Below are 24,871 nucleotides of genomic sequence, written 5' to 3' on the forward strand. Positions count from 1 at the left end.
CACTTTCTCTTCCCAGGCCAGACCGCTGGGGTGAAATTTCCCCAAGGGCATGGGGAGGTAACAACTCTGAAAAGCCGATGGCAACCGTAGACAAAGTGAGTTACTCTTCTCTCCCTTTCATTTAATCATTCTCTTGCTTACGTATTATGGCGGTTCTTTTTTGCCTGACTTTTGTGTTCTGTCTTTTCTCCCCATATCTAGGAAGTTGCCAGGAATATGGATTCTGTGTTTAAGGAACTTCTTGGGAAAACTACCTTGAAGCACTTGGGGGCAGATGAACCCCTAAATCACCCTGAGCCACCAGAGCCCTCAAAGAGCATCCCTGTTGGCAAGAAGGGCAGCACCACGCCTGCCAAGCAAGCCTCTTCAAACAGGGTGCTCCTGAGGGGCAGAGGGGTCTTCAAATCCTCGGGGAATGGAGAATGAGCCAGACTTGGGGCGAGGGAGGTGCCCCCAGCATGACCTGCCCAATACTGTGATTATCTTTGCCTCCCCTTCCCTCCTTTTCCGAATACCATCTCAGGGCAGAAGTCTCTCTCCCTGCCCAGCTGCGGAAGGATTTGGAGGATGGCGGGGGAAGTTGGCGAGCTGATTTTCTGGGAATTTTTAATTTCCATGCCAAATAATTAAGGGTGGGGGGAGGCATTTGTGACTCGGTGTCCTCACATGCTGGAGGTGAATCTGAAGGTTTTAAGTGTTGTGGATGTTGGGTGGGTGTTTGAACATATGACCGACTTAAGGCTTGGGGTGGGGTGTGTTTTTTTTTTCTGGTCTGGCGCCCATCCTTTTTGATCCCCTCTCTTGCTTCAAAATGGTTTGCACTTGGATTTGCATGTGAACGGGGTGAGGTGGGAATGGCTCTTCCAGAGTTTGTTCTGTTCTGGCTGAGCTTTTGGGGCGAGGGAATAGTGTTTTATGGGTTATGATGCCAGGTGTTGGAAGGGAAGGCCCACTCTCCCTTGTACTTGTGTCTTTTTCCCTGACATGCTTCACACAAGCCCTCACCAGCCGTGCTCCCCTTCCCCATCTCTTTTCCTCTCCAATTATTCAATTATTGCCGTGCCCTTTGGTGCTTTACACATTTGTCTCTTGTCACACATCCTCCCTGGTTTACCTTTGTCCATTTTTGCACGCATCACCTTCCTACATTGGGGCAATAAGTTAAGTGGGCATAGTTAGGGTGGGAGTCCATTTGCCAATTCTTTTTCCCCACATCCAAAGTCCAGTGCGTTTCCTCTCCTCCGTTGTTTTCAAAACTGCTCAGCATTGGTCAGGGAGTGTGCGTACCCTGGGCTTACAAATTCAGCACAGAGAAAAACTGAATTTTGCAACCTGCACCAACAGTGCAGATTCACTCAGTAAATGTATGTGGATTTTCTAAATTTTCTGCTTCTGCAAATCAGCACAAGTGGGAAAGGACTTGAGACAGATGGTGAAAGTCTTACTCAGCCATCCCTATACTTTTTAAAAAATATCAAGCACTGAGCTCCACTTCCAAGCATATCTTTGCAGCCATAAGGGCTAGAAACTTGCATATTCTTTTTTTAAAAAGCTGAGATTCTCAGCCGAATATTGTGCCTGGTGCCACATCCTGTTTTTTTTTTTTAATTTTTCCATGCGCCTTCAGAATCACAGCATACACATAGCCCTGGTGTTAATTGCTCTGTGGCAGAAATGATTCTGTACTGTGATTTCCCCCAGTGTCTCTTTTAATTCTCTGTCTCATGCAATAAACTGGATTTGTAAACTCCACAGAGAGTGCCTGCCAGTTGGGATTTTATACAGAATAAACAAGACACTGATGGATTGCTTGCCTTTTATTTTCACACAATACACTTCTGTTCTGTTTGTGTTTTTGAAGAAACAGCCATTGTTTAGTTCAAGGCAGGAATTAAAATTAATGGCAGGTTGCTGGTTATTTTTGGAATAATGGTTGATGCACCTTGAGGAGCAAGAACAACATCAACATGCTTGTTGTCAAAAGCTTTCATGGCCAGAATCACTGGGTTGCTGTGAGTTTTCCAGGTTGTCTGGCCATGTTCCAGAAGCATTCTCTGCTGGCATTTCACCCACATCTAAGGCAGACATCCTTAGAGATAGGAGCCCCCGGTGGCGCAGTGGGTTAAAGCCCTGTGCACATAGGACTGAAGACCGACAGGTCGCAGGTTCGAATCCGGGGAGAGGCGGATGAGCTCCCTCTATCAGCTCCAGCTCCTCATGCGGGGACATGAGAGAAGCCTCCCACAAGGATGATAAAAACATCAAATCATCCAGGTGTCCCCTGGGCAACATCCTTACAGACGGTCAATTCTCTCACACCAGGAGTCACTCCTGACACGACAAAAAAAAAAAATCCTTAGAGATTGTGGGGTGTGCTGGAAATGTAAAAAAGGCAGTAAATAAAGAACAAATAAAAAGGGGAATTCAAGAGAAGAAACAATCAGGGCTAGTTAACACCTCCCAACAAAGGATACCTCCAGGCAGGAATTAGCCAGGCTTTGAAACTGCAAGGCCATTAAGTGCTAATCAAGGTGGTCAGTTGCAACATCCACACTTGCCTCCAACAGACAAGGGTTCTTTGTCCCACCCTGGACATATATATGGTGTGTGTGTATATATATACACACACAAACACACACACACACCACTTGCCTGGTTACTTCTGGAGCAAAAAGTAGCCACTAGAAATAATATCATATGAAAGCTGACTGGCACAACCTGGGGATCACAACCAGACACCGTGAAGACATCTGCCCTTGCACTGTGCCACTCCGCTGCTGAGTATGCATCCCCAGTGTGGAACACATCTCACCATGCTAAAACAGTGGATGTAGCTCTTAATGAGACATGCCCCATTATCACGGGGTGTCTGCGCCCCACACCACTGGAGAAATTACACTGTTTAGCCAGTATTGCACTACCTGACATCTGCCGGGAAGTAGCAACCAATAGTGAAAGGACCAAGGCAGTGACATCTCCAGCTCATCTCTTGTTTGGGTATCAGCCAGCACGTCAACAACTTACATCAAGAAATAGTTTTCTAAGATCTACAGAGACACTTGCTAGAACACCAGCAAGCAAGAGTCCAAAAGTGGCAGGCTGAAACCCAGAACCTCAATCAATGGCTGATACCAAATGAGAGACTCCTTCCTGGGCACACAGAAAACTGGCCGACTTGGAAGGGGCTGAACAGACTGCTCTTTGGCACCACGAGATGCAGAGCCAACCTCAAGAAATAGGGCTACAAAGTGGAATCCACGACATGCAAGTGGAGAAGAGCAAACCACAGACCACCTGCTGCAATGCAGCCTGAGCCCTGCCACATACACAATAGAGAACCTTCTTATAGTAACACCAGAGGCACTCCAAGTGGCCAGTTACTGGTCAAAGGACATTTAATCAACTACCAAGCTCGCAAACTTTGTGTTTTGTTTGTTTGTTTTGTTTTGTTAAAAAATGCAACTTAACTGTTTGGTGTGCTCTTGACATGATAAATAAATAAATAAATAAACCACTTGCCTCATTCCCACAGACCTCACAACCTCTGAGGATGCCTACCACAGATGTGGGAGGAACGTCAAGAGAGAATGCTTTTGGAACATCGCCATACAGCCTGGAAAACACACAGCAACCCATCAAAATATTTATTTCTTGAAGCCAATTTATTTAAATCTTAAAACTGCACATGCTTAATAGTGGGGTTTATTTTCCAAGTTGTTCAGGTGTGAAAAAAAAATGTCAGATACATTATGGTGGAGTGCTAGACCCACTTTGAATAGCACTCACACCACAAATTGTGAGCGTAATGAAAGGCCTTGTAGCAGGCTGACAGTTCCGCACTGTTGATTGTCTTCTTCAGAGCTGGAGTAAAGCTATCAGGACAACCTAACTGCATATCTCTTAGTGTAGATTGGATGCTATGGTTGATAGAGACAGAGAGCAACGTTATGTTCACCCTCAGGGAAAAAAAAACATCTTTCATAAGAATTTGATTGCCATAGCAATGCTAGCCCTACATCTTACTGGACAGAACAGTGTTAACTGGGTAGCCTTGCTGTGACATCCTTCCTTAACAAGGATGGTATTCCAGTGGTATGCTATAGCAAGGTGGATGACAGTGTCAGCTGTAGGAGTGAAAAATCATTGGGTATATAATGAGACAGTTCCAGTATCAGAAACAATGCTTTGGGTCTGTAAACGTCCCCTTCTATGAAATTATTACCTAAGGAAATAGATGGATAAGCACCATTTAGAGTGGTTGGAGGGAAGACACACTTAGGAGTGGTGTGTGGGGTCTGATCCCACTTAGAAGATCTGTTCAAAGCCTGCATGAAAAGAACAGGATTGAGACTTTTTTTACAGTGACTTATTTCGGGAAGGATTGTGGAAGACGTTTGCACAAGGTTCTGCTGGTTGTCAATGTAGTTAGGATTGTTCAGCTCAGGCCACCAGTGTCTTAAAGGAGAATATAGCTATTTATGAGGACAAGGGAGTATGTGGCTCCCACTATCATCATGTGTAGCTTCAAAGAACAGGACCTGAGGTTGGATCCTAGCCCAACACTGGGAAAGAAAGAGAGGAAGATGATCCTGGTCCGGAAGGGAACCTCAATCCTTGGTACGCTCCTTGCGCAGGGCCACCCGGACATCACCACAGATCTTCCCCACCGCTTCAAAGAGCGGGTCGCAGAAGGTACGTATACATAGGGCGTAGCAGCGCCCGCAGCACTGCACTTCGATGAGGTAGCTCTTGATGCAAGGCATGGCCCCCCAGATGTGGCAGAAGGAGACACAGGCAAAGAGGAAGCCCCAGAGCAAGGCGAGGGGCACGCCCAGCGCCCCCGACAGGATCCGGTAGCACCAGTACTTGCTGACCGTAAAGGTGGTGTTGCTGGCCTTCCACACCCCATCAAAGCTGTGGGTGCCCTCCGGCTCGGCGATCACGTCTTCAAAGTCTATCTGGCAGGATAAAGGAGGAGAGAGAGTCAGCCAGGCAGGGCTTACTTACAAAACCCTGAACGGTTTGGGACCTGCCTACCTGTGTGACCACATTTCTGTGTACGAACCCACTCAATCTCTTCATCTTGAGAGGCCCTGCTCTCGCTTCCGCCCCCTTCGCAGGTGCGATTGGTGAGGACAAGAGAGAGAGGGCCTTCTCTGGGGTGGCCCCCCAACTCTGGAACTCACTCCCCAAGGATATCAGACAAACCCCCACATTGGCAGTCTTTAGGAGGAGCCTGAAAACGTGGCTGTTCCAGTGTGCCTTCCCTGAATAAGGAAACAATGCCCTGCTTTGATTAATTCTCTGCAATTGTCCTCAGAAGCACTTTACTACCCGTTGGGTTGGGTCTGTGCATTATCTTGTAGAACTCCCTGCTTAGAAACATCCTACCTCTGTTCATGCCCAGTGTTTATTTTAAATGTTTTAAATTCTCTGTGTTATCGTTTATATGTGAGTTATATGTGAGTTATATTAATTGTACTGTTTTATTTGCTTTACTGATGTGTTGTTGGGCTTGGCCTCATGTAAGCCGCCCCGAGTCCCCTTGGGGAGATGGTGGCAGGGTATAATTAAAGTATTATAATAATAATAATATTATTATTTATTAGCTTTAAGCAGGATGCTAGTGGCAGCTGTGAGTTGCCTGGAATGCATTCCCCTGCCTCTTGGATAACTATCACCAGAATTATAAATTATTATTATTATTATTATTATTATTATTATTATTATTATTTATTAGCTTTAAGCAAGATGCTGGTTGCAGCTGTGAGTTGCCTGGAATGCATTCCCCTGCCTCTTGGATAACTATCACCTGAATTATAAATTATTATTATTATTATTATTATTATTATTATTTATTAGCTTTAAGCAAGATGCTGGTTGCAGCTGTGAGTTGCCTGGAATGCATTCCCCTGCCTCTTGGATAACTATCACCTGAATTATAAATTATTATTATTATTATTATTATTATTATTATTATTATTATTTATTAGCTTTAAGCAAGATGCTGGTTGCAGCTGTGAGTTGCCTGGAATGCATTCCCCTGCCTCTTGGATAACTATCACCTGAATTATAAAGTATGTTATTATTATTACTAGCCGTCCCCTGCCACGCGTTGCTGTGGCCCACATGGGGGTTCAGTGTGGGATATTTGGCCCAATTCTATTATTGGTGGTGTTCAGAATGCTCTGTGATTGTAGGCTAACTATAAATCCCAGCAACTACAACTCCCAAGTGTCAAGATTCTATTTTCCTCAAAACTCCACCAGTGTTCACATTTGGGCATATTGAGTATTCTTGTAGAGTTTGGTCCAGATCCATCATTGTTTGAGTATACAGTGATTTTTGGATGTAGGTGAACTACAACTCCAAAACCAAAGGACACTGCCCACCAAACCCCTCCAGTATTTTCTGTTGGTCATGGGAGGACTGGGTGCCAATTTTGGTTCAATTCTACCATTGGTGGGGTTCAGAATGCTCTGTGATTGTAGGTGAACTACAAATCCCAGCAACTACAACTCCCAAATGACAAAATCATTTTTTTTGAGTGAAGAACATACATTGGGTTGTTAGGTGTATCGTGTCCAAATTTGGTGCCAATTGCCCCAGTGATTTTTGAGTTCTGTGGATACCACAAACGAACATTACATTTTTATTTATATAGATTATTATTATTATTATTATTATTATTATTATTATTTATTAGCTTTAAGCAGGATGCTAGTTGCAGCTGTGAGTTGCCTGGAATGCATTCCCCTGCCTCTTGGATAACTATCACCTGAATTATAAAGTATTATAATTATAATAATTATTATTATTTATTAGCCTTAAGCAGGGTGGTGTTTGCAGCTGTGAGTTGCCTGGAATGCATTCCCCTGCCTCTTGGATAACTATCACCTGAATTATAAAGTATTATAATTATAATAATTATTATTATTTATTAGCCTTAAGCAGGGTGGTGTTTGCAGCTGTGAGTTGCCTGGAATGCATTCCCCTGCCTCTTGGATAACTATCACCTGAATTATAGAGTATTATTATTATTATTATTATTATTATTATTATTTATTAGCTTTAAGCAGGATGCTGGTTGCAGCTGTGAGTTGCCTGGAGTGCCTACCCCTGCCTCCTGGATAACTATCACCTGAATTATATTTCCAAAATTAAAGAGAAAGGCTCTCAGGTGCTGCTGGAAGGTTTAAGTTTAAAGTGTACTTCAGCCGTGGCTCCATCTTTCATGGAAAGGTAACAAAACCCCTATGGGTGCTTCTATTAAGGTTAAAGTTTCGGAAATATAGTGATTTTTTGGTGTAAAAGGAGGGAGGATTGCCTGTGTATTGCTTCCCACTTTCCCCCAGACAGGGGTAAAGTTTTGAAATGCGTGTAGGTATAAGATTATGCATTTTTAGGAAAGTGGTAAGCAAACTTCTACCCTCCCTCTGTATTCCAGACTGGGAGTTTATAGGTTTCTTTTCCAGATATAAAATGTTATATTTGGATGCAGTAATTCTTTCCTTGGTTCCGCACAAACACAGAAGAGTCAGGAAGCTGGCAGCCTTATTAACTAAGTAGTATTATGCTTGTGGGTGCCATTTTCTATTTCCTTCCAACTTCCACTCTGCATCCTTTTATAGCCTTGTTAGTGTCCTTGCAACATGACGTAACCAGCAATTCATAGCATCTTCAAACTGAACCCACTGCATCTTGTTTTTCTCTAGTCCAGTGTTTCTCAACCTTCCTAATGCTGTGACCCCTTAATACAGTTCCTCGTGTTGTGGTAACCCACAAAATCACTGATATATATTGGGTTGTTGTAGGTTTTTTTGGACACCTAATTACCTCTTAACAAAAGTTTGCCCCAGGCACAGTCAGGCCATTGTATGCTAATCAAGGTGGTCAGTTGAAACATTCACACCTAGCTCCAGCAGACAAGAGTCCTTTGTCCCACCCTGGTCATTCCACAGATATATAAACCCTTTTGCCTAGTTCCAACAGACCTCACTACCTCTGAGGATGCTTGCCATAGATGCAGGTGAAACGTCAGGAGAAAATGCCTCTAGACCATGGCCATATAGCCCGACAACCCAGTGATTCTGGCCATGAAAGCCTTCGACAATACACTGATATATATTTTCTGTGCCATCTTTGGTTCAATTCCATCATTGGTGGAGTTCAGAATGCTCTTTGATTGTAGGTGAACTATACATCCCAGTAACTACAACTCGCATATGTCAAGGTCTATTTTCCCCCAAGAGCGCCTCAAGAGCGCCCTTGGGCAAAATCAACTATACTGCAAATGCTTACTTTGCGTAATGGGTTGAGCTGCCCCTGCCTACAACCAAAGAGCATTCTGAACTCCACCAATGATGGAATTGAACCAATCTTATCACTCAGAACTTCCATGACTAACAGAAAATACTGGAAGGGTTTGGTGGGCATTGACCTTGAGTTTTGGAGTTGTAGTTCACTTACATCCAGGTAGAGCACTGTGGACTCAAACAATGATGGATCAGGACCAAACTTGGCACAAAGCCCCAATATGCCCAAATGTGAGCACTGGTAGAGTTGCGGGAAAATAGAGCTTGACATTTGAGAGTTGTAGTTGCTGGGATTTATAGTTCACCTACAACCAAAGAGCATTCTGAACTCCACCAGTGATGGAATTGAACCAATCTTGTCACTCAGAACTTCAATGACTACCAGAAAATACTGGAAGGGTTTGGTGGGCATTGACCTTGAGTTTTGGAGTTGTAGTTCACCTACATCCAGATAGAGCACTTTGGACTCAAACAATGATAGATTTTGACCAAACTTGGCATGAATACGCAATATGCCCAAATGTGAACACTGGTAGAGTTGGGGGAAAATAGAGCTTGACATTTGAGAGTTGTAGTTGCTGGGATTTATAGTTCACCTACAACCAAAGAGCATTCTGAACTCCACCAGTGATGGAATTGAACCAATCTTGTCACTCAGAACTTCAATAACTAACAGAAAATACTGGAAGGGTTTGGTGGGCATTGACCTTGAGTTTTGGAGTTGTAGTTCACCTACATCCAGATAGAGCACTTTGGACTCAAACAATGATCGATTTTGACCAAACTTGGCATGAATACGCAATATGCCCAAATGTGAACACTGGTAGAGTTGGGGGAAAATAGAGCTTGACATTTGAGAGTTGTAGTTGCTGGGATTTATAGTTCATCTACAATCAAAGAGCATTCTGAACCACACTGACGATAGAATTGGATCAAACCTCCCACCCAGAACCCCCATGACTAATAGAAAATACTGTGTTTTCTGATGGTCTTTGGTGACCCCTCTGACACCCCCTCACGACCCCCCCAGGGATCCCGACCCCCAGGTTGAGAAACAGTGCTCTAGTCAAAAGCAAACTAAATAGCCAATAGCCGCTCACCCATAGAGTGGAAAATATATTCCATATTCTTTATTTTGGAGGTAGCATGTTCTTAGTTTATGAGATATAACCAATCCCAAGACCCCTGTATTCTTGTCATTGCTAAATTTGGTGCTGTGGTGGCAGCAAAATGTGGAAGCTTGGACTTTTCGTTTGGATTGATTGATGAATGCTTTTTAAAAACCTGTTTTATCATGTATTGTTTCAGCTCTTTTGATGTTATGTAGTAAGCCACTTTGGGTCCAACAATGGGAGAATTTGGGTTATTAAATAAGGAAATAAATTTAAAATTGGTATATAAATTAGACCTGCTTATCTGCAGGAGATAAGTTATCAATTGGACCATGGTTACTTGAAACTGGTGCAACCAATCACCATTAAATTACATGATGTCTGGACTAGCACGTCAAATTTCAGCACATTTCCTTTGAAAAATGATTTTTTTAAAACAAGGTACTCAGAGGAGCTGATTAGTGCTCTCCAAGCTCCCTGTCCTTTATCTTCAGATAAAGTTTGAGATTTTATGGCGGAAAGACAGGATATTACATTTGCCTATGTTAATCTTGGAGCCTCCTCATCCGGGGAGCGGGGGGAGCTCCCACTGTTAGCCCTAGCTCCTGCCAACCTAGCAGTTCGAAAACATGCAAATGTGAGTAGATCAATAGGTACCGCTTCGGCGGGAAGGTAATGGTGCTCCATGCAGTCATGCTGTTCACATGACCTTGGAGGTGTCTACGGACAACACCAGCTCTTCGGCTTAGAAATGGAGATGAGCATCACCCCCCAAGAGTTGGACAGGACTAGTCCTAATGTCAAGGGGAAATCTTTACCTTTATTTTATGGTAACCTTATAGGGCAAGCTGTAATCCAAACTCGTGGGTAGGTTGTTTGTTACTCTGCACAGGAATGTGCAATCGAATGAGGAAGCCAAGCATCCTTTTCAAGAAGACAAAAACAAAATGGAGGCGAAACGTCTGCTTGGTACTTAGATAGGAGATTACCAATTAAAACCAGATGCTGAATACAATAATAATAATGATAATAATGATAATAATGATAATAATAATAATAAAATCTTTATTTATACCCCGCTAGACTCGGTGTGGCTTACAAAAGGCCGAGCCCAAATACATAATAAAAACATAACAACAACAATAAATAACTCATAACAAAGTAAAAACAATACAGTAATGACACGACGCATTTAAAAACCTGTGGCAGGGCCAAGTGCAAGGCTTAAAATTAAAAATGCTGGACATGTCCAAGGGAAATAGGATGGATATTTTAGGATAGGTAAATTCCAGAGTCACGGGGCCACCACCGAAAAGGCCCTGTCCCTTGTCCCCACCAATCGCGCTTGCGATGCAGGTGGGATCATGAGCAGGGTCTCTCCAGATGAACGAAGAGATCGTGTGGGTTCGTATACAGAAATGCGGTCAGGCAGGTAGATGGGTTCCAAACCGTTTAGGGCTTTGTAGGTAAGCACCTGCACCTTGAATTGGGCCCGGTAAATGAACGGAAGCCAATGGAGCTCCTTAAACAGGAGGGTTGACCTCTCCCTGTAAGGAATATAGAATCTTAATGCCTTTCCAGACAGGTCCTATATCCCAGGCTTTCTGCTTTAAACTGGATTATATGAGTCCACACTGCCAAATAATCTGGGTAAACAGAAAACCTGGGATCAGATCCTGGGATATAGGGCTTGTCTGGAAGGGCCCTAAGGCAACCCTATACAAGTCATAGGGTCACTATAAGTTGACAGGTGACTTGAAGGCATAGATATACCCACAGACCATTTACTTTTAGACATAGTTTAACTTTTTTTAAAAAAAATCAATGTTTCAAAACCAAAGGGGAGCCTATACATCCCCAGCAGGATGACTAGGGAGATAACTGGCCCAAAGATCCACTTAAGTTGCCCACTGGCCTACATGCTCTCATACCTGCCTAAGCCTCCAGTGGCCTCCCCTTTGTTTAGGAGCTCCATTTGCTTAAAAATCCTTTGAATTTGGTGTTTTTGTATACCCACCCAACTCCATTATCAAGAATTAATTTATTAGTGTAATATATTTTATTTGAAACATTTATCATATAATGGCTTTCTGCTTTAATACAAGTAGCCATGGTGAGTTTTAAGTTCAGAGGTTCCTTCTGAGCAGATGTCAGTTCTCTCTCAGTCTCTCCTTTAGAAAAGCAAGAGTTTATACTGAAATACCATTCTTCCAAAAAGTTACATATTTTAGTGCTTCAAATGTTAGTCCTGTTTCTGGGTATATTTGATCAGCTGATTCCAAAATTGGCACCAGTTTTCCTCCATCAGCTCTAGTTTTTGAGATACAGAACATATGCCATCTACCAGTCACCATCTGTTTGCCGATAGAAAACCAGAATAACCATATCTGAGAAACGAGAAATAATGAGGTTTATCCAATGCAATTTTTTGAACCTGTGCCCCAAATAACCCTAAGAACAGATCTAAAAACCAAGACAGTGAGATTTTTATGTTGGTCTCTGTTACTAACTATAATAAAGTACAAATGAATAAACCTATATAAATAAAAATGTAATGTTCGTTTGTGGGATGAACATAACTCAAAAACCACTGGGTGAACTGACACCAAATTTGGACACAATACACCTCTCAGGCCAATGAGTGACAATCTATATAAATAAAAATGTATTGTTCGTTTGTGGGATTAACATAACTCCAAAACCACAATTGACACCAAATTTAGACACAATATGCCTATCAGGCCAACAAGTGACCATCACTCATAAAAACACTGAAAAACACAGCAGAAGAGACTTAAAAAGCCAAAAAACCCTAAAAATGCGTTATAATGCATGCACAAAACCATATATGTACACAAACACAAATATACACACATATACACAAATATATACAGAAATATATACACAAATGCACAAACAAAATGCATACACAGAAAGGGGGAAGGAAGGAAGAGAAGGAAAGAAGGAGAGAAGGAAATAAAAAAGTGAAAGAGGGAAGGAAGGAGAGAAGGAACGAAAGAGAGAAAGAGGGATGGAAGGAGAGAAGGAAAGAAAGAAAGGGAGAGAAGGAAATAAAGTGAATGAGGGAAGGAAGGAGAGAAGGAACAAAAAAGGAGGGAGAGAGGGAAGGAAAGAAAGAAAGAAAGAAAGAAAGAAAGAAAGAAAGAAAGAAAGGTAGAGAAGGAAAGAAGAGAAGGAAATAAAAAAGTGAAAGAGGGAAGGAAGGATAGAAGGAACGAAATAGAGAAAGAGGGAAGGAAGGAAGGAAGGAAGGAAGGAAAGAGAATGGTAGAGAGGGAAAGAAGGAGAGAAGGAAATAAAAAAGTGAAAGGGAAGGAGAGAAGGAACGAAAGAGAAAGAGGGAGGGAAGGAAGGAAGGAAGAAGAGAAGGAAATAAAAAAGTGAAAGAGGGAAGAAAGGATAGAAGCACGAAATAGAGAAAGAGGGAGGGAAGGAAGGAAGGAGAGAAGGAAAGAAAGAAAGGTAGAGAGGGAAAGAAAGAGAGAAGGAAATAAAAAAGTGAAAGGGAAGGAAGGAGAGAAGGAACGAAAGAGAAAGAGGGAGGGAAGGAAGGAAGGAAGGAAGGAAGGAAGGAAGGAGAGAAGGAAATAAAAAAGTGAAAGAGGGAAGGAAGGAGAGAAGGAACTAAACAGAGAAAGAGGGAGGGAGGGAGGGAGGGAGGGAAGGAAGGAAGGAAGGAAGGAAGGAAGGAAGGAAGGAAGGAAAGACAAGGAAGGATGGAACCAAAGAGCAAAGGAAGCGAGAAAAGAAACAGGCAGAGAAGAAAGAAAAAAGGGAAAGAAAATGAGGGAAGGAAGGAAAGAGGGAGGGAAGGAAGGAGAGAAAGAAAGAAAGAAGGAGAAAAAGAGTGAGGGAAGGTTGGCCACAGCAACGCGTGGCGGGTACAGTTAGATACACGTGTGTGTATACACACATATACACACAAAAAACACATATACACAGACTGGGCCACAGCAACACGTGGCAGGGGGCGGCTACTCACTCATAAAAACACTGAAAAACACAGCACAAGAGACTTAACAAACCAAAACACAAAAAAATAGATTACAATGCATGCGCAAAACCACACATATATACGCAAACACACATATACACAAATATATACACACAAAACACATATACACAGACTGGGCCACAGCAACGCGTGGCAAGGGACAAACTAGTGAGTAATAAAAACTGGAAGGAGACAACTTAATCTTTGCTTGGCACCAACTCACCCTCTTCGTAGCCACAGTCTTGTCCTGCAAATGTTCCCTTTTACAATGGAGGTTATGTGTTTTAATTTAATATAAAGGTTTGGCCACCTTCATCTATAGTTTGGGCTTGGCCTCATGTAAGCCATCCCGAGTCCCCGTTGGGGAAGATGGTGGCGGGATATAAATAAAGTTTATTATTATTATTTATTATATCAGGTATGGGCAAACTTGGGCCCTCCAGGTGTTTTGGACTTCAACTTGCACAATCCATAACAACTGGTAGGCTATTAGGAATGGTAGGAATGGAAGTCCAACACTACTGGAGTGCTGAAGTTTGCCCATGCTTGATCTACATTCTCAGCCCAAGAGGGGAAATGTAGTCTTTCCCCTGCCCTCCTTCCTTCCCTCCTCTGGCCCTTCCCATAGGAGGGTTCTCACCTTGACCACATCTTGGTTGATCTGTTTAGGATCTCTTTCCACCAAATCGATCTCTTTGGTAAGGGGGTCCCGGGAGTCCATCTTCCCCAGGGTGATGTCTTCGTCCTCTTCATGTTGGGCCATGGTTCCTTCAGTCCTTTCCTACTGCCTGGCTATTTTGCCTCTGAAGAGCAGCGGCTGCCAGTTGTCCCTGGCTGTCAGACCAGAGGCAAGCTGCCTCCCCCTTCCTCTTCCCCACCTGCTAAGTCTTTCTGGACTGCAAGCAATTCGTAGGGAGAGGGAAGGCAGTTCTGAAAATAGTCCTCCCCAGAGACAGAATGAATGTGCCTCTAGGGCAGGGCAGAGTTGTTTTTAGCAGGGCTTTGCATAGTTATAATACAGAGCCTCCCCTCCCTTTTTAGTTCAGAGACACTGCACACCATAGTTCTTCAGATGCTGTTATGGTCAGTACTACCCATTCATTGGGGTAAAGGGCACAAGTCCCCAGTTAAAGTGAAAAAATGTGAATTTAAACTGATTTTTTTTAACCTCAAGGAACAACGTGTTACACAGCGCATATTTTAATCCAGCGTCCCAATGCCCCAAAAACCCAGATGCAAAATAGTCTCAGACCAATAGTCAAGGCAAACAGAAAATCTTTACTTTCTTAACTTTGCAGAGATGAAACAAAACTGGCAATGCTACACACAAAAATCAGCAGTGTAACATATTTACACAGTCTTTGTAATAAACATAAAATAAAGCATCTTCTAAGCAGCAAATGGGAAATCAAAACCTAAAGTAAATAGCCATTTCACCATCAGCATCTCCTGCTGGAACTCCACACTGGTGAAACAGAACTTCAGCAGCAGCCCACCAGAAATCCAGCACCCACCACAACGCTCTAGAAATCTCTAGCTCCTCCAGCATGGCTCTAGGATCAACCTTTGGCAAAACATGACCAAAGAGTCGCACTTGAGGATCTAGAACAGTGGTTCTTAACCTTCCTTATGCCGTGACCCCCTTAATACAGTTTCTTATGTTGTGGTGACCCCCAAGCATAAAATTATTTTCGTTGGTGCTTCATAACTGTAATTTTGCTACTGTTATGAATCATAATGTATACATATGCAGGATGTATTTTCATTCACTGGACCAAATTTGTCACAAATACCTGATCCACCCAAATTTGAATACTGGTAGAGTTGGGGGAGGAATTGATTTTGTCATTTGGGAGTTGTAGTTGCTGGGATTTATAGTTCACTTACAATCAAAGAGCATTCTGAAGTCCACTAATGATGGAATTGAACTAAACCTGGCACACAGAACTCTCATGACCAACAGAAAATATTGGAAGGATTTTGTGGGCATTGACTTTGAGTTTAGAAGTTGTAGTTCATCTACATCCAGAGAGCACTGTGGACGCAAACAATGATGGATATGGACCAAATTTAGCATGAATACTCAATATGCCCAAATGTGAACACTGGTGGAACTTGGGCAAAATAGACCTTTACATTTGGGAGTTGTAGTTGCTGGGATTTATAGTTCACCTACAATCAAATAGCATTCCGAACTCCACCAATTATGTCATTGAACCAAACGTGGCACACAGGACTCGCATGACCAACAGAAAATACTAGAAGGGTTTGGTGGGCATTGACCTTGAGTTTGGGAGTTGTAGTTTACCTACATCCACAGAGCACTGTGGACTCAAACAATGATGGATCTGGACCAAACTTGGCACAAATAGTCTATATGCCCAAATATGAACACAGATGGGGGCACCTGTGACTCTCATTGGCAGGAGTTCATCCATTAAAAGGGGATGCTGTTGCTTGGGAGGATTCTGGGAGAGGCAGTCCAAATAACAAGAGAGATATTGGCTTTGTGGCATCTTTATGAACTTCCAGGGGCTTTGGAAATCTTTTAGAGAGACTGCTTGGTTACTAGATTGTCCTGGATTTCTTATTGCAAGAGAATTAGTCTACTGATAGGATTGGCTGCTGTCTATTCTCTTTCAACTCGGGCTGATACCCGTTTGAAAATTATATTTTTGGAATGTCCAGGGTGGGAGAAGGAACCTTACTTACTTACTTACTTACTTAGGTGATCTCTCGTAGTTCGAGGATGATGGTCCTCCAAGTTCAGTGTTCTGGCGGTGGGTCCGTAGGTGACTGTGGAGCCCTATTCTTGATTTGCATCTTCTCCCACAGTGAGGGCATTGGTTTCCAGGTGGAAGACGGTCCCGGTCGGGGTTGGCTTGATGCGCCTTTCTCTTGGCACGTTTCTCTCTTTTGCCCTCTATTCGTGCCTCTTCAAATTCTGCAGCACTGCTGGTCACAGCTGACCTCCAGCTGGAGTGCTCAAGGGCCAGGGCTTCTCGGTTCTCAGTGTGTATGCCAGAGTTTTTAAGGTTGGCTTTGAGCAGGTCTTTAAATCTCTTTTCCTGTCCTCCAATATTCTGTTTTCCGTTCTTGAGTTCGGAGTAGAGCAACTGCTTTGGGAGACAGTGGTCGGGCATCCGGACAACATAGCCAGTCCAGTGGAGTTGATGGTGGAGGACCATGGTTTCAGTGCTGGTGGTCTTTGCTTCTTCAAGCACGCTGACATTTGTCCGCGTGTCTTCCCAAGAGATTTGCAGGATTTTCCAGAGACAACGCTGATGGAATCGTTCTAGGAGTTGCGTGTGACGTCTGTAGACTGTCCACATCTCGCAGGCGTATAGCAGGGTTGGGAGGACAATAGCTTTATAAACAAACACCTTGGTATCCTTACGGATGTCCCAGTCCTCAAACACTCTCAGCTTCATTCGGAAAAATGCTGCACTTGCAGAGGTCAGGCGGTGTTGAATTTCAGTGTCAATTTTGACTTTTGTGAAGATGTGGCCACCAAGGTAGTGGAAATGGTCAACATTTTCTAATGTTACACCATTAAGCTGTATTTCTGGCATTGGAAAGGGAATGGCCGGTGACTGCTGGAAGAGCACTTTTTTGTCAATGTTTAATGACAGGCTGAGCTTCTCGTATGCTTCTGCAAAGGTGTTTAGCGTTTCTTGTAGGTCTTCTTCTGAATGCGCACATTGTCATCAGCATACTGGAGTTCTATAACAGATGTTGTTGTAACCTTGGTTTTGGCTTTCAGTCTCCTGAGGTTAAATAGCTTGCCCGATAGATGATTTCCACTCCGGTGGGAGAAGGAACCGTTGTCTGTTTGAATCAAGTATGAACGTTGCAATTAGCCAGCTTGATTAGCAAAGCTACTCAATGCTAATCAGCAAAGCCTGGCTGTTGTTGCCTGGGGGACATCCTTTGTTTGGGAGGTGTTAACTGGCACTTGATTGTTGGCTGTCTGGAATCCCCCTGTTTCTGAGTGGTGTTCTTTGTTTGGTTCTGGTGTTTTTAAATACTGGTAACCAGATTTTGTAAATTTTCATAGTTTCCTCCTTTCTGTTGAAATTGTTCACATGCTTGTGGATTTCAATGGCTTCTCTGTATAGTCTTATTTTAAAGTTAAATTTACCTGCCATTGGGGCAGGGACTAAGCATGGGCTAAGCCACTGTGATGTGTTGACATCTGAGGTTGGCTCAAGAAGACCAGAGCCTCAATGAACTGCTAACTGGTGCTTCTGGTAGGTATGTGGTGGCATCTGGCCAACTTTGAGGTGTGGCTGGGAAGGAGTAGCATGTGCCCGTAACGTTACTCTCGCTGCATAAGTGCACGCAACAGCTTTCCACCAGCTGGTGCTTTTAAAGGGGACCATGATGATGGGCACTACCAGCTGCAGCCTTCAGGACTCTTGTCGGTAGTGTGCCATGAAAATGTGGCATTTGATGGCAAACCTCCTGGCACCCCACAGCTATGCGTTAGTCTCTCCTGTTTGCCTGGGACTGCAGACTATCTCCCTAAATAAACTACAGTCTATTTCACTGTTGAAATGTGAAGCTGGTAATACATACCTGAAAACAATCCTTGTAGTACAAAATAATTTGTACGGAGACTGTAAATCAAATAATTCATGTGGTTTTATTTTTAAATCTGTTTTAAATTTGATTTTTAAATATTTTTCATGATTGGGTTGCTGTGAGTTTTCTGGGCTGTATGGCTATGTTCCAGAAGCATTCTCTCCTGATGTTTCACCCACATCTATGGTAGGCATCCTCAGAGGTTGTGAGGTCTGTTGGAAACTAGGCAAGTGGGGTTTATATATCTGTGGAATGTCCAGGGTGGGAGAAAAAACTCTTTGTCTGCTGGAGGCAAGTGTGAATGTTGCCATTGGCCATCTTGATCACACTGTTCAACAGAAAAAAAGTTTCGGGCCTGAAAATAGTTGTTCTTTTATGATTTTGGGGTGCTGAAAACGAAAATGACATTTAAAAATGTATATTGGCTCTAGTTTTTATGATATAAGCAATCACGTGATCACGTATGGTTGAAAAAATGCATGTTGCGACTTACACTATGGAAGATTCTAGAATACTCTAGAAAATTTGATGATGCAGTTTTAGTGCCGTGTGCAAAAGCCAGAAAGCCCTATATAAGGCCAGACTTTTGAACGGTGAGGGTCAGTCAGTTGAAGACTGAGACAGTCTCGTTAAACATTGTTTTACATTGTTCTTACACACGTGCCTCGCACGTGTGTAAATAAAGCACTATGGAAAAAAGATATCAAGGTAAATGGACTCCGTCAATGCTGTCAGACTACTGCTGGAGCATTGTAAGAGGGAATCCTTTCCTTGAATACAAAAGAAAAGTCAAGAGAAGCAAACAGGATATAAACTAAAGTCACTGTTAAAGCGACATTTAAACTTTCAGACTTTTCAACTGCATTAGGCCTACTAATATAGTTTCTTGCTGCACAAACATAAACAATAGACTAATTAAATAAATATTTCTCATGTATAAACTATTGGCAATATAATTTGACTAAAATTTAGTAAATACTCACGGTTTATATACATGCAGTAAGGTTAGGCGCATTATCATAATATTAACGAATTACCTATTGTGGAGAAAATTGAAATAGCTGTTGCATAAAAACCAGAGTCAATTAACACATTTAATTATTATATTTGAATTCAGCATGTTAAATTTATTAAGAAACGGCACATTTCGTTTCCGTAACTGAGAAAAACTGAAAATTTGTAGAACAGTGCTATCATTTAATGGCATCTATTAATACTCAAGGTGGCCAATTGCAACATTCACACTTGCCTCCAGCAGACAAGAGTACTTTCTCCTGGCACCCTACAGCTGTGCGTTAGGAAGAGGGGCCAACCAAGGGCAAGATGGATGGATGGGATCCTTGAAGTGACTGGATTGACCTTGAAGGAGCTGGGGGTGGTGACGGCTGACAGGGAGCTCTGGCGTGGACTGGTCCATGAAGTCACAAAGAGTCGGACTGAGTAGGGTTTCAAAGCCTGGTCCCCAGAGTCATACTCCAGCAGGCCATTATACTATACTGTCCCCTCTGCCACATGGAGTGTCTTTCCTCAGCTTTCCAAATAAGTTCGCTTGGACCTGAGTTACCTGGAAAAAAAAATCAATGGAAGCCACACACCAGAGGAAGAAAAGCAAGTTCATTTGTTTTATTAAATGGGAAGGGAGGAATTAGTTTAATTCCAAATCCCAGCTGTTGTTGTTGTGGGAGTGGAGTTTGGAAACGATGGAGGCCGGCACTCTAGAAATCGGTGCAGGATGTGGAGTTACCCCATTTGTTACCCTTCTGCCTTGAGGATATCCCACCCACAAGTTGCAAATTAGAAAGCTTTTTCCTTTCATTTCCTTGAAATGAGTCCTATGTAAATGATGTGGGTTAAATAGCTTTTCAGGTCTTGATTGGAAGAAAATCAGGAAGCCCTTTCTAAAGTCCAAGGTACTTATTCAGAGTATTATCACACCATACTGTTATAATGCAATTGCGATATATTAGCTCCACTTTTCCGCAGCCTTATCACATAATATTCTGCATTTCATTGTGTAATAGCTACACTTTTTCTCCCCCTTTTTTCTCCCCTCCCAAGCAATCACTGATATATATATTTTCTGTTCGTCGTCTGTGTGCCATATTTGGTTAAATTCCATCATTGGTGGAGTTCAGAATGCTCTTTGATTGTAGGTGAACTATACATCCCAGTAACTACAACTCCCAAATGTCAAGATTCTATTTTCCCCAAACTCCCCCAAGAGCAAATGATGCACTTAAAGCAGAAATGTGGCGAGGGTGTAATAGAACATTGGCAACCAGCTACATCAGGGGTCCTCAAACTTTTTAAACAAAGGGCCAGGTCACAGTCCCTCAAACTGTTGGAGGGCTGGATTATAATTTGAAAAAAAAAAAGAATTCCTATGCACACTGCACATATTTTATTTGTAGTGCAAAAAACACTTAAAAACAATACAATAATTAAAGTGAAGATTTTTTTTTAACAAATATAAACTTATTAGTATTTCAACAGGAAGTGTGAGCCTGCTTTTGGCTGATGAGATAGGATTGTTGTAGTTGTTGTGTGCTTTCAAGTCATTTCAGACAGGTTGACCCTGAGCAAGGGCCGGGTAAATGACCTTGGAGGGCCGCATCCGGCCCCCGGGCCTTAGTTTGAGGACCCCTTGAGCTACATCATGACAGTGGATGGAGAGGATTTCAATGGAATATAATGTGGCATAAAGGAGTGGTGTGATAAAACCCCGAGTTCCAAGAAAGGAGACTAAAATTTGAGAATTTTGTTTTCACCTGTTCTCCTTGGTGCTGTTTTTGCCAACCACTAGTCTCCCCCGTTTTCCTTCCACCTGGCCACTTCCCTCATTTTCAGTTCCACTTTTTTCAGCCTAATGTGAAAAGACTTCTTTTCATGGAATCCTACATGGTCGTCAACATAGGTCTTAATGAAACAGGAAAAACAGAGTCTTTGTTACTGAGGCTTCAGGGGAGAGGACCTTCTGTCCATCTGTTACTTCTGAGTTACGGTGAGGTAGATGGCACTGCAACAGCGTCCCAAACTGGTACACAGCGGGGCCACCACAACATCCAGGATGCTAGCCCACAACGTGCGAATAGGAGGCATTGCCATCGTGCACAGCTGGATACAGGGCATGACACACCTGAGGAAAGAAATGCACAGCAGGTTGGAATTACACAAATGCTCCTTGCTGGGCCACTATTGCATAACCTAAGTCTCCTTTACAAATATGTAGGGTTTTATCTTTATCTCATCCTAAGTTTTTATCATTATACTAGCCGTCCACTGCCACGCGTTGCTGTGGCAGACTCTGGTGGTCAAGGTGGTTCTGTGTGGGAGGTTTAACCCAATTTTATCGTTGGTGGGGTTCAGAATGCTCTGTGTTTATAGGTGAACTACGAATCCTAGCAACTACAACTCCCAAATGTCAAGATTCTATTTTCCCCAAACTCCACCAGTGTTCACATTTGGGCATATTAAGTATTCGTGTAGAGTTTGGTCCAGATCCATCATTGTTTGAGTCGACAGTGATCTTTAGATGTAGGTAAACTACAACTCCAAAACTAAAGGACACTGCCCACCAAACCCTTCCAGCATTTTCTGTTGGTCATGGGAGAACTGTGTGCCAAGTTTGGTTCAATTCCATCGTTGGTGGGGTTCAGAATGCTCTTTGATTGTAGGTGAACTATAAATCCCAGCAACTACAACTCCCAAATGACAAAATCAATTTTTGTGTGTGTAGGACATACATTGGGTGTTAGGTGTCTTGTGTCCAAATTTGGTGTCAATTAGTCCAGCGGTTTTTGAGTTCTGTTAATCCCACAAACGAACATTACATTTTTATTTATATAGATTTTACAGGTTTATATAGATTGTGTTTGATTTTCTATTGTATTATTTGTATTGTTTTGTTATATTTTATGCTTGTATTATTTTATTATGATATTGCCTTACTTTTTTGTTACTGTATTGTAATGCATTTCTGGGCTTGGCCTCATGTAAGCTGCCCCGAGTCCCCTTTGGGAGATGGTGGCGGGATATAAATAAAGATTTATTATTATTATTATTATTATTATTATTATTATATGAAGGAACAAGATGACCTCATACATTTTGGTGCCCAAGGTGCATTATAAAAAGATATTTCCACACTCATCCAAGTTAAGGTGCCTGGGATGCAAAGCTGGCTGAAATATTTTGGCAGAGGAGGCCAACAACAGAAATAGGCCATACGTAAAGATTGTGCAGCTCACAATCATACCCTCTACTTATTTTATTTTATTTATTTAAAACATTTCTACCCCACTCTTCTCAACCCCCGAGGGGGGGACTCAGAGTGGCTAACGCTGGCAACAATTCAGATACAATATAGCAACAATATAAAACCATAAATACACAATAGATTAAAAACAATAACAATTATACAGTTATATGGTCGTTGCCATTATCATAACAATCATCAGGTCCAGTTTAATGTCCAAAGTGCCATTGTGCCAAAAGCCTGGCTCCAAAACCACGATTTCAGTTTTTTCCTAAAGGAAATGAGGGAGGACACTGATCTAATCTCAATGGGGAGTGAATTCCACAAGTGGGGGAGTCACCACCGAGAAGGCCCTGTCCCTTGTCCCCATCAAACGCGTTTGTGAGACCGATGGGACCGAGAGCAGGGCCCCCCGGTGGATATTAAACTATGAGGTGGAACGTAGAGTGAGATATGTTTGGACAAGTAAGCTGGGCCAGAGCTGTATAAGGCTTTATAGGCCAAGACCAGCGCTTTGAATTGTGCTCGGAAATGGACCGGCAGCCAGTGGAGTTGACATAGCGGGGGGGGGGGGGGGGGGGATGACTGTAGCCAGGATTTTGATTCGGGGAGGACTGACTTTGATTCGGGGGGGGGGGGCTGAGTCTGAGTGAAAGAGGGTCTAGCCTAGCAAACCTTTTGTATCATTACCCCAATACCCCATGCATATGGGATATATTGAGCATGGTGATCAGATCATGATATGAATAAATATAACAGTTTAAATAATGTACCAGTAAGGCCTTTTCACGGACCACCATGAGAATTTCGGGGGGGGGGGGGCTGAAGCCCCTCAAGCGCCCTCCCCCCGGCTACATGCCTGTGTAGTGTGCTCCCTCTATGGCACTCCGGTGAGCAACCTTGCTGTCGCCTGTTGGACTAGTTGGAGTTTCCGAACAGCACTTAATAGACAAAAACTGTGATAGGTGACTATAAGAAGCATTCAGAGTTTGGCCTAAAGGGCATACAAAGCAACAGAAGGAAAATTGTATCAACAAGAGGAATATACAAAGCTACCAAGGAAATCTTGAAATTTTTGTATTGAAAAACAAGGAAGGATAAGACTCTGTTCACTCCTCTCCTTCCCCTCCTGCTAAATTCAAACTTCTTTCATGCTTTGAATTCAGTTTTCAGCCATTTAAATAAGCAGAGGACAAAGTGGGAAAATGTGGGAAGGAGAGAGCAACTGAGAAAGTGGAATATCAGTAACTGGGACTGTCCCTGCTAAACTGGGACAATTGGAAGCATATGTGGTCATGTGTGTGTGCTGGACACCTGCAGGGTGGTTTTGGGACCCAAGAGGGGAGTGAAGGAAGAGCAAAGAGAATGGAGACCCTCACCAGATGTGGACGCAGCCCAAGCAGGCAAAGAGGAAACCTGAAAGCAAGGAGACAGGCACAGCACACAGCAGTGAGATGATACGATAGCACCAGAGGCGGGAGCTCTCAAAGACAATGTCGCTCCAGGTCCAAACCCGGTCAAAGCTGCGGAACGAGGAAGGCTCGGCAAGGATGTCGGAGAATTCGAACTGTTGGGAGGAATGGGGAAATTGGATCTCAGAGGGTTCTCAAGCGGACAAGTTGGATTTAAGACAATCAAATGAATTTGGAACTAGAAATAACTATTTCCAATCTCTCTCAGTCTCAAACAAGGGACACACTTGCAATCTTGTGCTCTCAAGTTTGATGGCAACTAGGATCTAATAGTGACATGACTTTCACCTTAGGTAGGATGAGATACATGAGCAGGGTTCTTCAGCTAGAAATGGGCAACAAATGATTGCTGGATTTGCAACTCCCAGCCTTTCCAGCTAGGATAGACCCAAATATCTGGTGAGTCGCACTTTGGCCACCCTCTGACCTTAGCTTTTAGGTGGGTACCAAAGAATGGAGAAGACCCAACCAGTTGCCCATAGCACCTTGGCTCCTTTTGTTACCTTGAGGTGTTGGTTGATCCCTCGTGGATCCCGGGAGTCCACGTTAGGTGGGATGTTGATAGTGGATTGCAGGGGGGCAGTATCTCCTGGCTCCCGCCCATGAGCGTCTTCTGGATCCATTTTGTACTCAATCAGGTATTCATCATTGATCATCTTGCTGGGAGGGGGCGAATGGGCTTGAGATAAAAGCTGCGGGCACAAAGGCTCTCTCAGAAGGCAGAAGGCAGGAATGCTCTCAGGCACCTCCCTTATAATGCCTGCCCCCTGCGTTTCCCCTTGGCATGTAAGATACTGGTTTTATTGGCCCCTTCTCTTTTTTTAATCTACTCTATCTAGCTGCCTTCTACACAGCTTTCCTCTCTCTCTGTGCCGGAACCTGACTCCAGTTCTATTCTCAGCCTTGGCCAATATAAAAATCGGAGGGGTGAGGAGAGTTGACGAGGGTGGATCTCTCTCTCTTTCTGCAACTGCACGCCCCCGCCTGGTATTTGCAGCCATGGGGCAAGCCACATGCATGGGGACAGTGGGTATAAATATGCCACCATGCCGGGGATCCTTTGCTGAGGAGCGGAAACAGTTCAAGGGGAGGGGGAGAGAAGAAGGGAAAGGCCTGGC

General features: G+C 43.1%; 3 protein-coding genes across 5 annotated transcripts in view; 1 reads left to right on the plus strand and 2 right to left on the minus strand.

Moving 5' to 3' along the window:
- The window catches only part of ARHGAP4 (Rho GTPase activating protein 4), an 84,660-nt gene extending 82,854 nt beyond the window's left edge, over window positions 1–1,806 (plus strand). For all 3 annotated transcript variants that reach the window (XM_060763188.2, XM_060763190.2, XM_060763189.2), the window contains 2 exons: window positions 17–95; window positions 202–1,806. In XM_060763188.2, the coding sequence (XP_060619171.2) occupies window positions 17–95; window positions 202–426 (304 nt within the window). In that variant the 3' untranslated portion in view covers window positions 427–1,806. The remainder of the gene's footprint in view (window positions 1–16; window positions 96–201) is intronic.
- Window positions 1,807–3,945: 2,139 nt separating this feature from the next.
- LOC132767837 (caveolin-3-like) lies at window positions 3,946–14,396 on the minus strand. Its single transcript, XM_060763187.2, has 2 exons — window positions 14,083–14,396; window positions 3,946–4,958 (listed from the first exon to the last, which is right to left on the minus strand). Exons 1-2 carry the CDS (start codon window positions 14,203–14,205, stop codon window positions 4,608–4,610), a joined length of 474 nt encoding a protein of 157 aa, XP_060619170.2. The 5' UTR covers window positions 14,206–14,396; the 3' UTR covers window positions 3,946–4,607.
- Window positions 14,397–20,492: 6,096 nt separating this feature from the next.
- On the minus strand, window positions 20,493–24,712 carry LOC132766534 (caveolin-2-like). Its single transcript, XM_060760881.2, has 3 exons — window positions 24,257–24,712; window positions 23,661–23,848; window positions 20,493–21,162 (listed from the first exon to the last, which is right to left on the minus strand). The coding sequence occupies exons 1-3, from the start codon at window positions 24,407–24,409 to the stop codon at window positions 21,012–21,014; spliced, it is 492 nt and encodes a 163-aa protein (XP_060616864.1). The 5' UTR covers window positions 24,410–24,712; the 3' UTR covers window positions 20,493–21,011.
- Between the last annotated feature and the right edge of the window lie 159 nt (window positions 24,713–24,871).

The sequence above is a fragment of the Anolis sagrei genome, chromosome 2, assembly GCF_037176765.1.
Source record: "Anolis sagrei isolate rAnoSag1 chromosome 2, rAnoSag1.mat, whole genome shotgun sequence".
In the NCBI taxonomy this organism is placed as follows: domain Eukaryota; kingdom Metazoa; phylum Chordata; class Lepidosauria; order Squamata; family Dactyloidae; genus Anolis; species Anolis sagrei.

Bases quoted from the DNA above. Each gene is read 5' to 3' on its own strand.
- LOC132767837 (XM_060763187.2), bottom strand. From the start codon at position 14,205: ATGGCCCAACATGAAGAGGACGAAGACATCACCCTGGGGAAGATGGAC. The intron at 4,959-14,082 runs GTGAGAACCCTC...TTATCCTGCCAG, and splicing joins TCAACCAAGATGTGGTCAAG to ATAGACTTTGAAGACGTGAT.
- LOC132766534 (XM_060760881.2), bottom strand. From the start codon at position 24,409: ATGATCAATGATGAATACCTGATTGAGTACAAAATGGATCCAGAAGAC. The intron at 23,849-24,256 runs GTAACAAAAGGA...TCCTCCCAACAG, and splicing joins GGATCAACCAACACCTCAAG to TTCGAATTCTCCGACATCCT. The intron at 21,163-23,660 runs GTGAGGGTCTCC...TTCTTTCCTCAG, and splicing joins TTGGGCTGCGTCCACATCTG to GTGTGTCATGCCCTGTATCC.